The following is a 17,661-nucleotide window of genomic DNA, read 5'->3' as shown; positions in this document are numbered from 1 at the left end:
GATGGATGGATGGATGGATGGATGGATGGAGAACTACATTTATCCTTTTATAATTAGAAATTAAAACATTTATCTACAAAATTACAAAAACATGGAAGAAACGTATAAAACAACGTGAAGCTTAGCAGGGTACATGTATTGCATACAGTATCCTACAGGCCCCCTTCAGATTTATTTTGTTTTTGCCTTTTCATCCTACACTTAAATGTTCCAGATCAACAAACACATTTTAAGATTAAAAAATAATATGAGTAAATACAAAATGCAGTTTTCAACTGCCTTCATCTAAGAGAGGAAAGCTACCCAATTCTACCTGGCCTGCAGCCTGAAGTAGACTCTACCCTCACTAGGGCTGTTTTCACACAGGAGTCGGTGGGCACAGCTCACTACTTTTAAATCAGTTATTGTCTATATATTGCTCAAACATCTTTTGAGTGACAGCATCCCGTGTAGGGCTGTTGTAAACGAATATTTTAGTAATCGAGTAATCTACCGATTACTCTTATGATTAATCGGGTAATCGGATAAAAAAAAGATAAAATAAAACATTGGTAACTAACATAACAGCAGTATTGCTATCGCATATCAATATCAGTCTATTTTTTCAAATTTTGAACTTCCCTAATAACTTTTCTGTAGTTTAGAAAATTAACTTGTAACAATAATAGCTCACTTTCTACGTTAACCTGAAGAAAAGTTATACAAAAATCTGAAATTATATTCAATGTAATAATAAAGAGGCAGGCTCACAAATAGCCTATTTGTGAGCAGGTTATTATATAAAAAAATCTCTGTACCCCAGCTTTCTGTTTATGTATTAATCTTCAGTCAGTTTAATAGATGAACTCTCACCTTACCCAGTCATTTATAGCATTTGTGTTCATGTTAGCGACGGAATTTGACTCCTGCATTTGTCACATACAGAAACATCTACCAGGTATGCAACATCAAGATGTTCTTCACCACCCATTGGTTGCGACCGGGATGATATAAAATTTATTTTCCGGTATTTTCAGTAAAGCTACGCAGTCTATCCGCTCACCTATAGAAATAATCCCACCGTTCACTCTGAACCAGCAGCTCCAGGAGAAGTATTCCAAGCATTGCTCCCGTCATTTTAAGGATGTTTATTGATCCCGCAAAAAACGACAAAAATCTGGGCATTATCATGAATCAGTAAAATCCTCCCAGGCCAAACTTGAAAATCGGACGTTATGCTGCCAACACTAAGCTTTCGTCAACAACTCAGGCGGAAGTGAGAGGGCAAATAAAGTCTCGGCTGGAACACAGTGTGCTAAATAATCAAACATAATATAACGAAGCTTTGAGACAGATCAATTTTCCTTGAGGAATTTTAATAATCGAGGTATTTGAATTACTCGAGGAATCATTTCAGCCCTAGTCCTGTGTGCTGCAGAACTTTACTTTGCAGTCTTATTGTACACATTTGAAACCATATCAGAATGCCTCATATCAGAAACAACCTGATACGTCAGGGAACTCGTTTGTGTGCATCTGGGAATCTTCCTTTGATTACTGTCCCTATTTTAGTTGTAATTAATCTATCCTAAGAAATGGACATCTACTGCAGGCTTTCTAGATAGCTAGATAGTTAAGAAATGTACTTAAGAAACCTTCTCTCCAACAAGATAATTTAATAAATTACAGACCTATATTTAATTTTGTATTGTGGACTCTAAATATAAATCATCTCATATTTTGAGTGATTTGCTCTTGGTGCACCAAGAGCAAATCACTAATGTTACGACCCGGCTCGTGAAGCCATAACAAAAACCAAAGGAGACACGGACTTCAACAATAAATATGCTCTTTATTGAGCATCAAATCTAAAAATAAAGCAAGAAAACAGCAACAAATAAGCAGGCGGCCCCTGTGGCCAATGGCATCATCAGAAGCTGGTGGTTTGAGCAGGGGAGTCCTGCAAAAGAAAAGAAAAGCAAAACCAAACCAAACAAAGTCGGGCTGGGCAGGCAAGTCGGAGAAGCGCCAGTCTGGAGAGCAGAGCTGGATGAAGAAGACAACTTAGCTCCAAGCCAGCTTCAGCTCCTCCCACCCAGTTCCTTCTCTCTCCTCTCCCTCTCTTGACGCACCAGAGCAGGCTGCTTATATAGCCAAGATGCGCTGGGCCCTAGTGGATCCTGGTCCCGCCCCTTCTGGCACGCGTTGGGACAAACCGCAATTAGTAAATGACGGATGCCTCCACGTAGAGAGAAGGGGGACGTCACACTAAGTTTAGTGAAAAGGATATTGAATTTTTTTTATTTTTTTTTAAAGAGAGTTGCAGAGCCAAGGGGCTGACCTGATTTGGGCCACACAATTTTGCGTCAGTGTGTTTTAGTTGGTCATGCTCAAAAAGCTTCATTTATACACTGTTTAAGTGATGGTCAGGATCATTCCCAGGTTAAAGCTGCAATACTTAAGGCATATGAATTGGTCCCTGAGGTGCATAGACAGAAGTCGAGGAACTGAAAAATAGGTGGCAAAACTTATTTGGAGTTTCCAAGAGATTTGGGAGATTAATTATAATTGGTGGTGCACTTCTGCTCAGATCAAAACACTTGATGACCTCTGTAATTTAATGGTTCAAGAACAATTTAAGAATTTTGTTTCTGAACATATTGCAGTGTATATTAATGAACAAAAGGTGACCTCCCCAATCTTGGAAAAGTCTAGAATTGTCCCCCCAAAAAAAATCATTGAAGAAACGTTTGCATTTAAATAATATCAATATGAAAAGGCAAAAGAAACAAAGAACAAACTAAATCTGCCATTTATTTCGGAGCACAATAAGAATTAATTTTTAGGTCCCCCCTACCATTGTTAGAACAATGGTTCAGTCCAACTTGAAGGAAGAGCAACAACAGCGCTGAACGGCACATGCTAGTCAGAGCTGCTGAAGTGAGAAGCTAGCTGTTAGCTGTTGCTCTGCAGCACAAACATAAAACCTTCCAGTAAGTAAATACTTAAAGCAAAAGACATGTAACACCTTTTACTTACATTCACTGCTCAATAAGAAGAAACATATTAACAATAAAAATCAGACTGTAGTTTATTTTATTACTTTGGCTGAATCATAAGCTGCCTCGTTAGCAAAACTGCTACACTGCTTTCATAGACTTAAGTTTTTTTGTTAAAAGTAGCAAACATCTAATTCGTATTTAACTCTTTAAGTTTTAGTTAATTAGAAGAGTTTGAAATGGGAGGGAGGGGCTGAGGAGTGGCCGACAGCTCTATGTTTGAGCCGAGAACAGAGAAAAAAACAGAAAGCTGCCTTTATTTCTCACTGTCTTCAATGTAGAGCCTTTAAAACCACAAAATAAAATCTGAATATTTTTCTATATAAACTCTGGTACTTTTAGTCTTATGTTTAAATTATATTTCCTAGATATTCATTTCTATCTGTTTATTTACCCAGGACATGACAAAATTAAAAAAGGCTTAAAGATAAAGCAACTTAACAAGTTATAATTTAAATAGGCCATAACTTGTATTGGGAGCCATTTCAATAAATCAATGTTTATGAGGAATTTTATTAAGAGCAGTTACTCATTGAAGCTTTTTTATTTAGAACCTTAAAATTTTGTAAAGGTGTAGCAGAGATTAGATCAGTGAGACTGAACAAAACTCGAATAGAAGCAACATTTGAGCTTTAGTTTTATTTCTCAATAGGATGCTTACTGAGAAAAACATGTTTGATGTGTATTACTAGTCATTTTTGGTCCTGCAGCTTAAATGTGGTTTAAAAATCCTTTAAACCATATTTTACGTTACATTTCACTGTAACTTTACCGACCCCCCCCAAAATTGGTCTTAAGAAATTTTCTCGTTTATGGTCCCCCCCAATAATGAGATGGGATCTACACCCTCGGTAGGGGATGAGCGATAAAGATACCAATTGGATGAGTGCTTCAAATTGGTGTTGAACGCATTCTGGAGTTTTTTTTCAGACTTCAGTAACTGGAAAAAATATGTAATTATTGTCAGAAAAGGTCAATGGAAGAAAGACTGCTGTGATGAAATCAAGAAACAAAAATGTATCTCAATTTAAACCAGCAGCACTTGCTCTGCATAATTTTTTTAAAATGTTCCAGACAAAATCACTTAGGTGCCATTAGAAGAAGTACTTGATTTGAGTTCAAGCCATTTCTTATGGGAGGACAAGTGTCTTTAGTAGGGAGTGACGTCAACGTGCCAGTTACAATCTTGAGAGATCCAGGTGCATATGATTCATTCGTCCTGGCATCAGTTTTACCCTTTTCAGATGATTCCGTATCTGTATCATCTATACCTATGTTGGGTAGGGGTATATCTGTGTTTTGTGTTACAGTGCATAAGTTTGACGAGTTGTTTGAGGGAGAAGTAAAGATAGGTGTTCAACCTGCTCTTCCTCTAGATGGTGTCTCAGTGATTTTTGGGAAACAATATAGCTGGAAGAAAATTCTGGCCTAATCAACCAGAGGGTCCAGTTGTTGTTTCGGTACCTTTGATCAGCAGTGGTCCTGATGACAATGAAAAGTCACACCCTGACATTTTCCAAGCATGTGCTGTGACACAGTTAATGAATACATCCAGTGCTACAAATCTTAAAGACTTGGAAAAAGAGACACAGATGTCCTCTTTTTGCTTGTCTAATGTCCATGTGTGTATTTCACAGTCTGATCTGCTGCAGGAGCAAAGATCTGACCCTACATTGCAGGACTTGCATCAGTCTGCTTTATCAGATGAGGAGATACAGAACCATGATGAAAACAAGGCATTGTTAAGAAAGTGGGTGCCATGTGGTGACAGTATTATTGAGGAGCCAGTTAATCAGGTTGTTGACCCTTTGAAATTGCATGACTTGGATTTGCATCTGAACCACCACAAAATGTTTTGCATTATGTTAATAATGCAAAACAATAATGGGTTTAGGCAGAGACTCTACCGCTACACAGATGGCTAAAGGGAAATTATCATCTTCCCAGGAAAAGATGAAGTGCCTGTCAAGCAAAATTCTCTGGGCCATATACAGTTGTGAAACAGCTGTCGGGACAAAATTATCTTATTGCTAGTCCAGAACAGCGGGAGAAACTGCAAGCAATTAATGTTAACCACTTAAAACCATATCATGTTCATGCTCAAACTGTATTGGTGGATGAAGTTCACCCTGTGTGTATTAATAAATCAGTGACATCTGCTGGGAACGAATGGAATGGAGACGGGTTGCTTGCTTACAGATTCAGCAATGTTAACTGGTTGATTCAAGAACTCTGAAGTACTGGAATACTTGCCTGCAACTCTGACATCAGTCCAGTTATTTACCATTTCGGGAAAAAACAATATTAAAAATCAAGCGTGCTAAATCTAACAATTTTTACACTAACCAATTATCCTGGGGAATTTATGACGTAACAAGCTATATTATTTGCATAATAAATGGTTGCTTAACTTCACATTATGCTCCAAAATTAACCAGAATCTTGTGTCTAGCTTTTGTTAGAAATCTTACTTCAGCTGTGATTGAAGTAATGGTTGAATCCAGGAACATGGCTGACTCCTGCTCTGACTCTGCCAGTGACTCAACCTGAGGAATAGAATAATACAACCAAATGTTATGAGTAATAAGTACACAGAATATTTTTGATTGTTATTTTGTTAATTTATTTATTTTAATCATGCATGAATGTTTGCAGTTCACATCCTGCTAAATGTAAAATCTATGACTTTGGTTCTATTAAAGTTACTGTTTCACAAACATTTACTGTTTTTGATTATAAAAGATATAAATGTTGCTTTTTTCAACAACACGAGAGTTAATTAGAATTCAACAAAAGTCTCTGCATGTAGACACCTTTTCATAAAGTTGCAAAAACATGTAAGGAATTGCAAATTACAGAACAATTAAAGTTTCCTCTAAAATATAAAGTTTTCAAGTACAAACTTTCTTGTCAAGAATGAAAATAAAAATTAAAACAAAAAAAAATCCTTTTTGTTGCTGTGAATGTGTTACAAATACATTGTCATTCCCACATTGAAAATATACCTTCAAGCTGCAGTATGCAACTTTTACAAAAATATGTGTTGTATATATTTGTTGAAAATGTCACTATTTCCTGACAGCATAGTATGGAACAGCTAATCTGTGGGGAAAAAAATCAAGCTCCTTCACTTACTCCCAGTGCTACTGTTAGAATCTGCAGAAATGCACTTCTCCCAGTAAAAAATAGCCAATCAGAGTAAGGAAAATTATGTTTTTTGCATATTTGTTAAAACTATTGCTATGTCCTGACAGTATAATATGAGACAGATTATCTGTGAAAAATTAAGATCGTCTGCCTTCTGCCAGTGCTATCTAGAGAAATACATTGCTCAGTCAGCAGCAACCAATCAGAGCCAAGAAGGTCTGTGCTGTCAATCAATCTCATGTACACACTGCTCACACACTCCCCTTTACTCTCTTCTATGCTACAGCTGGTTCACCACAACGGAGCCCACCATAAATGGGCACCCAATTTTTTAGTTAGCATGGCCACTGATCACGGTGAATAAAAGCCTTTCCATGAAACGGTATGTTGTTTCTCCACCATTAGCACATTGAGCAGCGTGCACACAAGCATGACTGACAGCTAGGGATGCTCCGATCAGGTGTTTTGCTGCTGATTCCAATTCCGATCACCCATGAGGGCCGATCACCTGGATTAGTTGTTAATTTTTCACTTTTGGTATAAATGCTGCTATGTGGTCTGGCAAAATGGAAAAATTATCTGCCAATAAATTCACCTAAATTAGACATAAAACATGCAAAGTACTTTCAGGTACAATACAGCAGCTACTTAACAGTAAGGTTCTCAGTATTCTAAATTATACATTAGTCAACTAAATCTCACAACACTGCTTACATCAATGTCAAGTAAAAGAGGAAAACATTCATTCAAAGTCAAATGCAGGTTGCATCAAAATAAACAAGCCTGACTTACAAAACTTCCTGACAGTCTGGCTAGCTGTTCTGTACTGGTTCTGATTGGTTGTTTCTGACCGAGGTGAGTAATTCTGCAGAATACAGGGAGGAGGCAGAGGAGATCCATTTTTTTCCAGAGATTATCTGTCTTATGTTAGGACATAGCGAATGTAAAATATGTTTTTTCTTTGTTTGAGTTGCCTGCTGCAGCTTTAAGCAACTGTTCAGTATGAGAGTTCACTGCCGTGTGGAGCAAAAATGGCGCTACATCTGTAAAATATCAGATACATAGCAGAGAGAGCAGAACCAGCGTCTTACACCGCTAGCTCTTGACTTAAATTATTTTTTGGGTTATTTGTTTAGCTTTCTGACTGTATCGCTCATCTGGGTGAGTGTTGGTAGTTGTGCGCTGCTTTACCTGCTTCTGGCCGCCCCAGATGTCTTTTTTTTTCTGCATTGAGCCTCAATGTAGCCAAACTCAGTTAAGTGTTTGTTTTTTAAATGTCACATTAGATTTGTTGTGTTTATGCATTTTGACATGCTTCACCCTGAGGTAATTTTCTGCCCCAACACGCAAACTTTCCCCTTCACTCTCACAGCGTTATAGGTCCTCATCACTTCGCTTAGGATTTGCTGCTGAGCACATGCGCAGTGTGAAGGAAAGAGGAGATAACCTGCACACGCAGGCTGAGAAGTGAGATACAGGTGATCGGCAACAAGTTGTTTGCCGATCACCTCTAATCAGTTGTTTCTGACTGAGCGGTGTATTTGTCAAAACAGAACTGGGACCACTGGGAGAAGGCAGAGGAACTACATTTTTTCCACAAATTATCTATCTCATATAATGCTGTTAAGTTACATACTGTTTTATCATTTATTTAAGAAACAATTTATTTTCAAAAATACTTGAATGCACTTAAATACTACACCACAAATTAAGAAACTTGTGAAATATTTTGTCTGCAGTTGCTCAGAGTGAAAATGGCAAAATTTGAGTTTTAGGTATTTGTTCTATGAACATTAACCTTTTCACTATTACGTGGTAAGACAGACAGGTCGGTAATAGGAACTGCTCGAGTCTGCAGTTTGAGCAGTTCCTCGAACTGCAGACTCACAAATGCTGCTTTTCAGCTCACAACATGCAAGACTGAACATTCTCAGTTCAAATTCAATTCATATTTTAAAATATGTTATTTATCAAAAGGTGGAATTAAATGTTGTGACTCATTATGGTTCTTTAGTTTTTGTACAATCTGATGGCTGTAGGCAGGAAGGATCTCCTGTAGCGGTCTGCATAAAAGCAAAATTGAAGAAGCTTCTGACTGAAGACACTGTTTTTCTATGACAGTCTCATTGATGCTCCGGTTTGTCAATTTTCTTGATTTTCATGTAAAATCCCTCTCTGATGGTTCCATGTGTTTCTAATAGAGCATTTCACTCTCAGACAGCAAGCTTACTAGTGGTTCCTAGATTTTCTAAAAGTATAACGGGACACAGATCCTTGAGCCAACAGGCTCCTCTTCTCTGGAACCAGCACCCAATTTTAGTCAGTGAGGCAGACACCTGGTAATCTCTTAAAACCAGGCTTAAAACTTTCCTTTTGATAGGGCTTATAATTAAAACCTTAATCTAAAAGGTTTTAATTAACTTGACTCCCTACTCCCCCAGTCAAGGGGGGAGTAGAAAGAGGAAGAGTGCTTCATTTAATTACCCTTTGGGATTATTACAATTTTTTGTGAATTTGAATCCAATATGTGGGGTCGGGGAGAATTACAGCTATCTCAGTAGTCATGCTGCAATAGGATTAGGCTTCTGGACAAACTGACCACTTTTCCTCAATTTCTTCTTCTACTACTCTATAATTTGAACTATTTGCTGCTATTTCAGCTGTTAACTTTATGCTTTCTCTCAATTTTTGTTTCTCTCCATAGAAGCTACACCTGGTCTGGAATTCTGTTGATGCCTTCCTGGAGGGGAGCATCAGCTGAGATAATGCTGCCAACAATCAAATGTTCTTCCTCTACTGCTATTAACTTTTTACTTTTCATTAACAGAGAAAATATTCCTATATCATTTCTTCTGTTTTTTGTGTCTCTGCTCTGTCTTCTCAAAACACCAGTCAGTCCTGGCTGGTTAGGTTCAGTTGAAGGTTTCTTGCAGATTCTGTTGGAGGCTACAGGAGAATTTTTCTTCTCTCCACTGTCACTACATGCATGCTCAATATTAGGGATTGCTGTAAAGTCAATGACACAAAGAAAGCAATTATCTTTATGTGTTTGTCCAAGGAGTTATTGCTCCAATTCAACAATTTGAAGGCAAACTGCAGTTTCCTTTGACAGAAGACTTTTTAAACTAATCTGAATAATAAGCTTAGCTCGATGCACTGTTTGAGAAGTAGGCTCAATTGGAATGTATGGGTGATTGAAGTTAACTGTGGTATATAAATAAACTGCATTGAAGATAAATAAGTTTATTATTCAAGTCAGACAGGCAGAAGTTTTTGAAAAAAAAAAAAAAAAAACACTGTAATTTACATATAATTTCTTCTATACATTTGTGGTTGATTTCAAATTCGATTCAAATTCAAAACTACTTTATTAATCGCAAAGGGAAATTAAATATCATTGTAGCTCATTAATTCAGATTTCTCAAAGAGTTATTAAAGATGGTAATGGCTGTTGGCAGGAAAGAATTTGGTCGTGTGTCATTTTCTACAGATTTCTTTGACTGGGTACAACATCGGTGCTGGTCTTGGTTTTGACCTATAGAAGAAAATTCTAAAAATCAGAGTAACTGTCTGATTTTCAGAATTTTCTCAGAAAGGAAGTTAGCAAATTCATTGCAGGTTCTGCTAGAGTAGAATTCAGATGCTATAGGCATATGAAGGTTTGTCAATCTCTGAGCAGTGGCAAAAAAGGCATAAACATTATTAATGTTCTTCTTAATGATTTTAGAAAAGAGGGATTCTGTTGAATTCTTCAGTTGTAAGTTTTGGAGTGCCAAGTTTCCCTCATTTAAAAGTTGTCATAGATATTGCCATAATTCTATAACAGCATACCTTGAAAGACTAAATCAACTTAATAGCCAGGCATCACTATGTATAAACAGTACATTGCTCAAATTTAATTTACATGCTAGTTATCCTAAGAAGCAGAATTTGTCATGTGATAATATTGTTGAAAGCACATTTTTTTATCTTCCAGGGAAATCCCATGCTCAGTCATATTTGTTCAAAAATACTTCATTATGAGGTTATTAAAAATTAACCAAGAAGAAACCGCCAATGAAATCTGGCACTGCTTAATGTCTATTTACAGTCTTTTAGACCAGTAGTTTCCAAAATTCCAATGTCATGACCAGCCCAAACAAAATTAGCTTCTGGCCAGGTACTCGCTTTGCAAAGCCACAGACAATGCTTCAAGATCTGTAAAGAAGCATTGACTTTCAGAATGTCTTTTTTCCTACTTTTATTCGCTATTCATTAAATTAATTACATTTTTTGTATAAACGTTGCCTTATACTGTCTGATTTTAGTTGGTCATGAGCAGTGTTGTGGTCAAGACCACCTAACCCGAGACCAAGACAAGTCCAAGACCAGAGTGTATCGAGACTGAGACAAGACCAAGACTTTTGGGGTCCGAGACCAAGACCGAGGGAAGTCGAGACCGAGTCAAGACCAAGACCAGCGGCCCGTGCTACATGACACAATAAAATGTAAAATATGATCGAAATTGCTTCTCAAAATAATCTGAAATATATATAAGAAACCACTACTGTTGCACCATTAAACATAGCAATTGAGGCAATGCCCTGACGGTAAATAACGCTCAACTATGAACACTGACCAAGGAGCTCCAAGCAAGAAGTAACCAAGCAGAAGGCGCTCACCGTGACTGTTTTCACTCTCTCAGTACATGAAGCCAGGCAGTCTGACACCATGGCAGACATTACAGCTGCCACTTTGAACAAAAACAATCAAAGAGCAATGTGCATGCTCTGCATGCTCTTTCGTTCTTGTGTTTTAGTTATTTGTTAATTTAAATATCAACGTACATAATTAAATAAAATAATGATGCAGTGTACACAGAGCATTACAAGAACAAAGAACGGGTGTTCTGTCAGGTCAGATCGTCATACGCTTAGCACAAACTCACGGTGTTCTGTCAGATCAGCATAGTCGTACGCTTAGCTCAGACATGCATACGCTGTCATTACCATAAGATTTCATTTAATCAGGACCATAGAATCATGACGTAGATCGTCATACACTTTGTTATTAACAGTTGTATGGCATCCTGACTTAGCGGTTAGGTGAGTTTTACACGGGCGTGTGTTGTAGCTGACTCCAGCAGCAGCCACACCTGCTTTAAATACATTTTGAAACCATAACAACACATGTATATCTATATAGTTATCATTGAAAACAATTTAATGACTTATTTTCGTCATAACTTGCTGCATATGGTGAACTGACAACTCCTCTGACAGTCGGACTGCATGTATGCTATTCTGACAGTTTATGGTAATCTGATAGAACAACGGCTCTCAGTGAGTGACACTCCAGTCCTATCTAATAAGTAAAGAGCCGTGGAGAAGAATTGACTGTTTCTGAATGTCACCTCACTATATTGCAGACTTTTGGACATAGCGTTGTCCCATATATGCGACAAGTCGACATATAAGCGACATACACCTCCGCACAATAATTCAGCACAGTGAGTGATAACTTTTTTCATCACAATGCTTATGTGTCTCTGTACAGCTAGCTTTGCTAACATCACGTTAACGGAGCTTACCTTCTTTGAGCTACTTTTCTAAGTGACGAAAAAAGTTAGACGTTGTCCCCACCGTCTGTGAAAGCAAAGCGCTGCTGAGTTAGCTGTGGCCATCGGATTTCTTACTATTTATGCAGCGCTATTATATTATTGATGATTAGACAAACATTTTCTGCCGCTGAGAGGAAACCACTGCGCATGTCCTGGAGCGCCGCGCGCGAGTGAAAGGTGGGGAGGGGACAGAGAGGGGGGAGTAACAGAAACACGTAGTTGCTTGGATTTTAATCAGTGCGTTTTGCATCCACTGAAAACAAAGATGTTAACAAATAAACTGGACAGTATGCTGTACGTTTAGTGGTATTTTCACAGTTGCGGTTGCGACTGGTCTTGAAATAAAATGCCGAGTCCTCAGCGCCCGAGACCGAGACAAGACCGAGACCAAATGCGGTCGAGTCCGAGACGAGACCGAGACCATCAAAAAATGGTCTTAAGACCGGTCTCGAGACCAAGACCAACTTCGAGTACCACACAACACTGGTCATGAGTTTTTAGGGTTTTCTCCACAAAAGAGCTGTTGGAAGGCTCCTTTTGTCTTTTTCTTGTTGGAACCTTTTACATTTTGCATTTGCTACACTAGGTTGAGGAGCACAGAGAGATGAGTATGGCAAGTAACATTCCAATAAATTATTTTTACCTGTATTGTTTTAATAATGTTTGAAAAAAATTGTTTTTATGATAAAAAAAATATATATATAATAAAAATGTTTGATTAAAAAATCTATTAGATTTATTATTTTTTGTTTTTGCATATTTTTTTCTCCTCATCTGCCCTCCACTTTCTGAGTCCCATTTGTGGCCCTGAAGGGGCTGCAGCCTCCAATTTGAAAATCGCATACTAAGTCAAATTGGTTTTCTGCTAGTTTTTTCTCTCTTGTGCTCGGTGAAGACGGACGCTTTTTTCCTCTGCTCCCTCCCTGCCCTTGTCTGCCCTGGTTGCTCTGTTTTTGTCCTGTCTTTTTCTGTATTTTTGGAGCCTTTCTTTGCACATCATCCAAATCTACAAATTATGGATCTGGTCAACTGATCTCTCAATGCAATTAATCAAATTTTCTCGATGAGAAGACTGGACACGAGAGCCCTTTTGTCCTGCGGGGACAAACCCGGCGGGATTCACCCTGGATTTATTCATGACAACAGGATTTCTGCTGTTTGGAGCTTGTGGACTCCTGGCTTATCAACAAATTTGTGACGGACTTGGGTGAACTAGCGAACACTCAGACTTTTGGTGTGGATGGAGATGCAAGTTGGATGTGAGTCTTGCTGAGACTCACAGCCCAGCTGAGAACTCCAAAACTCACTAACGGAATGGAATCGATCTGAAATTGAAACCAAATTGATAGATTTGGTTCAGTGGAACGGCCAAACTAATTTGGATAATTGGGAACTGAGATGTACCAGAGAGACTTTAGGGAAAATAGAAATTTATAATCTACCCGACCTAAGAAATTCTGTATCTGAATTGACTTTCCCGTGTTGCCTTCTAAGGGCTGCATATTTCCAATCACCTTGAAGATATTTAAACATAACACTCCTTCCCACCTCAACCCCTCCTGTTATCCATACAGCTGTGCAGCTGAGCGCTCCCAAGGACATGCCTTGATAACAACATCTTATCAGACTTCTGCCGGGAGGCTGAGCAACGTGGTTTCATGGCCCTGTGATGTAACCACCTTCAATCATGTCTTTGTTTTGCCCTTCGTTTTGTCTGAATGTTGCCATGTGTCCTTTCCTCTTTTTTATTTTATTTTGTTAAAAACTGTGGAATACTCACTTCTAACCCAGAAAAGGAATAAAAAACACTCAGTTTTTTATTATTACTTAGAAACTGTGGAGTACTTATTACTTTTACAAATTTAGAGCACACTTAGAAAGTCCAGAGAATACTTACTTATACTTATATAGCATCCCAGAACAGGGATTAGAACTTGGAACCCAGAAAAACTACCTTAGCAATTACTTTTTAGACTCCTATTCTCCCAACCTAGAAAAGGAATTAGACCAGAAGATACTTACTTACACTTATCTACCAACCCTGAATATGAGTGTCTAGTTTATTTACTTTGGATCAGCATTAGATTATTTTTCTTCTTTTGCTCTTTCCTTTGGTTTGTTATTTTGTTTGTATTTCCTTTTAATTCCTGTAAAGCACTTTGTATTGCCTTGTTGCTGAAAATGTCCTGTATAAATAAAATTACCTTTACTTTTAGTTTGAATACACAATGGATCTTAATATGAGGGATGACATACAATGATGTTTGAATACTGGGTATTATGCTAGTGTTGTTACCTCCAAATGAGAAGCTTGCTGGCAATGTTTGATCAGCTCCATGGCTGTGCTGAGTCTGTTTCTGATTAACTCCATGGACCCTTTCTGAGCATCTGTGATCTGGCTGACCTGACACCTGAGAAGAGAGTGTTTGGCCTTGATAGACTTCAAATTTTCCAGGATCCCAGCCACATTTTCCTGCACAGAAAATCATTAGCCCAACTTTAATTTTAAAGTGTTAATCTCTACTTTACTATATTGCAGTGAGTGACTATTTCAAAGCATTCACTGTTTTCCATCATTCAGATTGTTATGAAACAGATAATCTGTGAATAGATTTATCTCCTCCACCTCCTCCCTGAGTTACTATTGCCGCCTGAAGAAATGTACCACTCTCAACCAAAAACAACCAATCGGAGCCCAGAGGAGGATCTTGGCGATGTCAGCCAAACTCATGTACTCATTGCTAAATGTGGTAATGGTAGAGAAACAACTTCCCCGTTACAGGAAAACCGTTTATCTGCCGTCATTGGTAGCCAATGGCGTCATTGATGGAATGCTCACACTATGCTAGCTGATAGCCTGGCTCATATCAGCTGTACCAGGCTAGCATAGCCTGAAAATTCACAAGAAGCTATGCTAGCGCTAGTGTAACAGAGAGTAGAGGGGAAAGAGGATGAGCAGCGTCACACAAGATTGTGATTGATAGTGCTAAGGTCCTGGTTCTGATAGCTAGTTTCAAGGTAGCACTGGGAGAAGGCAGAGGAGCTTAATTTTTTTCACAGATTATCTGTCTCTTACCATACTTACACAACATAGTGACTATTTTAACAAATATGTAAAAAAAAAAAAAAATTATAAAAGTTATGTACTACAGCTGTAACATATTGTAATTACTATGGGGCAATGGCCTAAGTTATAAACCAGACAGAGGGTAGTGCCAGTGGCCTCATGTAATTTTTGAATAGGAGGAAAAATATGATCAGCTGAACCTTTAAATTACCTGCTTCAAATTGTCGTACAATTTGCAGTTTTGTTTACATTACAGAGGATGTTCAAAAACCTCAATTAATACTGTTGTCTATGTTCCTGTTTTCCAACAAATCTGACAATAACTGAGGAAAATGCATTTAGAACCAGCTTAAGCACATACATATTGTCTTATAAAAAACAGAAATACTGGGAGAAAGACAGCTTTCTGTGAGTTATCACCTTAGCAAAGCTTCCTCTCGCTGAAGCACCGTTGATAAAATCCAGCTTCAGCCGCCTTTCAATGTACTCCAGGTCTGCCTCTGACTTCAAGAACTGAAATGATACGAATACAAAAAAAGGTTTTTCTCTGAAAAGATGAAAGACACCAAAGTGGAGCTGTGGAGTCTTCTTGACGATGACCAATTTATTATTCAAGCATGTACCTTTCAGGGTTTCCCCACAAAAACTTCCTAAGCCCGGTGGTCGGGGAACCGTGGCGGTCCACTAAGGTTTTGTATTAAAAGATGTTAAATTGACATGAAAGGTAAAATATTACTGGATAATTATGTTACTGGAAGACATTGCAGACAATACTTAAACCCACAAATACAATTAAAATAAATATCAATTATTTGCACTTCTGTTAATCCAAATTTAGTTATTCAATAATTCAATAATTAAATTATCTAAAAATATGATGCAATGCTTATCACATTTAGAACCGACCCAAGGCATAAATGAACAGATTATTAATGCAGTTAAATTTGATTCAATGGTTTCAGCATAGATAAATTAAAAGATTATAAATTGTTCAACATTTAAAATTTAAGATTTTAAGGAGCTGGCAAGTTTTACAAGTTTTGTAAAAGTTCAAAGTACAATCTTCATAGTTAGATTGTTTTGTTACCATAGCAACAATCTGATTCTCTCAGTTTAATCTTTGAGTTTTAGCTGTTCATTAATGCATCTTGGTAAACTACAATTAGAATTGATTGCTCGGTCAATTCAACTAGCGCCTCTCTCCCAGATTTCACTAAATCCATGTTGAAATGCTGTTAGTGGTGCTGATGTCTGGAGCAAGAGGGGCCCCTAAATCAAATTCTAGCCTCATTCACAGGCACAAATCTTGGGGGTTTCGGGGGGGTCCGGACCCCCCCAATCTTGGAAGTCTAGAATCCTCCACGGGCTGAACCCCCAGTCCATAGCACACTGGCTAACCGGTGTGAGGACAACTTCCTGAAGGACTGGTCCCCACCAACTTTGGCCTGATGGGGACAGTCCCTACCAATATTTCCTGCTCCTTTCTTTTTCTTTATGTGCCTGCATCCATGTGCGGACAGTAACTCGGTAGCAGCTGCACACTGTATTCAAAGCATTAACAATTAGTAAATGATTTTTAAAATTCCTTAGTAAAACGTAAATGCCAGGTCCGCTCAGTGATCTAGTGGATTACACATCACGTAACTTACTGTGCTGTGGCTTTGCAGTGAGTCAGTAATATCGGTGGTCGAGAAAATTACACAATCAAGCAAAGAATCTGAAAAAGGGACGCAAAGTTTTCATATTAATTGAAAACGCAAGATAACAAGGTCAAAAGGGAATCACTTAACAGGTCAGTAAAAAAGCTTTAATTAAAAATGTATATTTTAAAGTGGAGAGTAGGTGGGAGTCACGTGATGCACCCACTGCAGACGTGTGTTGGTGAGCTCCAGGTAGACCTCAGCAGTGATGAGGTCTACCTTTATACTGATGACTACATTGCTCCAAATACTGAATTAATTCCTGAAACAGTGGACAAATACTTACTATTCAAACCTGACTAATTGGTGCTGAAACCTAGCCGTTTTTGGAAGTTTTTCGTCGACTCAAGGGAGAGTCCTCTCACGTGGAGAAGATGGCGACTGAGCAAGATAAAACCAACATTGAAATACCTGATGAAGGCTATCCGTGAATCGAAAGAAGAGCTCACTGGGCATATTAATCAAAAAACGGATAGTATCCAACAGTCGCTAACAAAAATAAAACTGGCATTATCAACACTGGCTGAACAGGTGCAGGAAATGGAGACCAGAATTGGAGCTAACGAAGACAACCTCGCTGACGAACAAGCACGTATACTTAAAATGGAGAGGGATGTAACTTTCCTGAAGGACAAAACCAACCAGGTTTTCCTCCTGCTCTGGAAAACCGGAGCAGGAGGTCAAATGTCAAAATCATAAACATCCCAGAAAAGTCAGAAGGTACCGACATGGTTGGTTATGTGGAACGAGTAATCCCGCGGCTTCTTGGGGAGGAACACTTCCCAACCCCGGTTACTATCAAGAAGGCACACCGCCTGGGGAGACCGTCGGAGCGGACCAGACCTATCCTCGTGAAATTTCTGAACTTCAGGGACAAAGACAAAGTACTTCATTTGGCCAGGGGCAAGGGAACAGTGCAGTTGGATAATAAGACTAATAAAACTGTTAACGGTAAAATGAGGTTACACAAGATAATCCATAATTACTAGATATCGCTGAAATGCTAAACCATATGAGGCACATATGTGTTTGATTATAATACGTGTACACTAGGTAGATTTTGTTAAGTAGACTTAATATAGCTCTTGAGTATTTTGCCTTTTTTTCTTT

The 17,661-nt window shown here is 38.3% G+C and overlaps 1 protein-coding gene across 4 annotated transcripts in view; it reads right to left on the bottom strand.

Moving 5' to 3' along the window:
• Nucleotides 1-17,661, bottom strand: part of ska2 (spindle and kinetochore associated complex subunit 2) — a 36,457-nt gene that overhangs the window by 1,243 nt on the left and 17,553 nt on the right. For 2 of the 4 annotated variants that reach the window (XM_016666999.1, XM_016667001.1), the window contains exons 2-5: nt 15,272-15,364; nt 14,081-14,257; nt 5,510-5,584; nt 1,812-1,939 (exon numbers count right to left, since the gene is read on the bottom strand). In XM_016666999.1, coding sequence (XP_016522485.1) covers nt 1,910-1,939; nt 5,510-5,584; nt 14,081-14,257; nt 15,272-15,364 — 375 coding nt within the window. In that variant the 3' untranslated portion in view covers nt 1,812-1,909. Of the gene's footprint in view, nt 1-1,811; nt 1,940-5,509; nt 5,585-14,080; nt 14,258-15,271; nt 15,365-17,661 lie in introns of those variants that run through there. The other 2 variants (XM_016667000.1, XM_016667004.1) reach the window with 2 other exon arrangements.

This window comes from Poecilia formosa, unplaced genomic scaffold (assembly GCF_000485575.1).
Source record: "Poecilia formosa unplaced genomic scaffold, Poecilia_formosa-5.1.2 Scaffold873, whole genome shotgun sequence".
NCBI lineage: Eukaryota > Metazoa > Chordata > Actinopteri > Cyprinodontiformes > Poeciliidae > Poecilia > Poecilia formosa.
The sequence above is the reverse complement of the archived record's forward strand: the minus strand, read 5'-3'. Positions and strand labels throughout refer to the sequence as shown.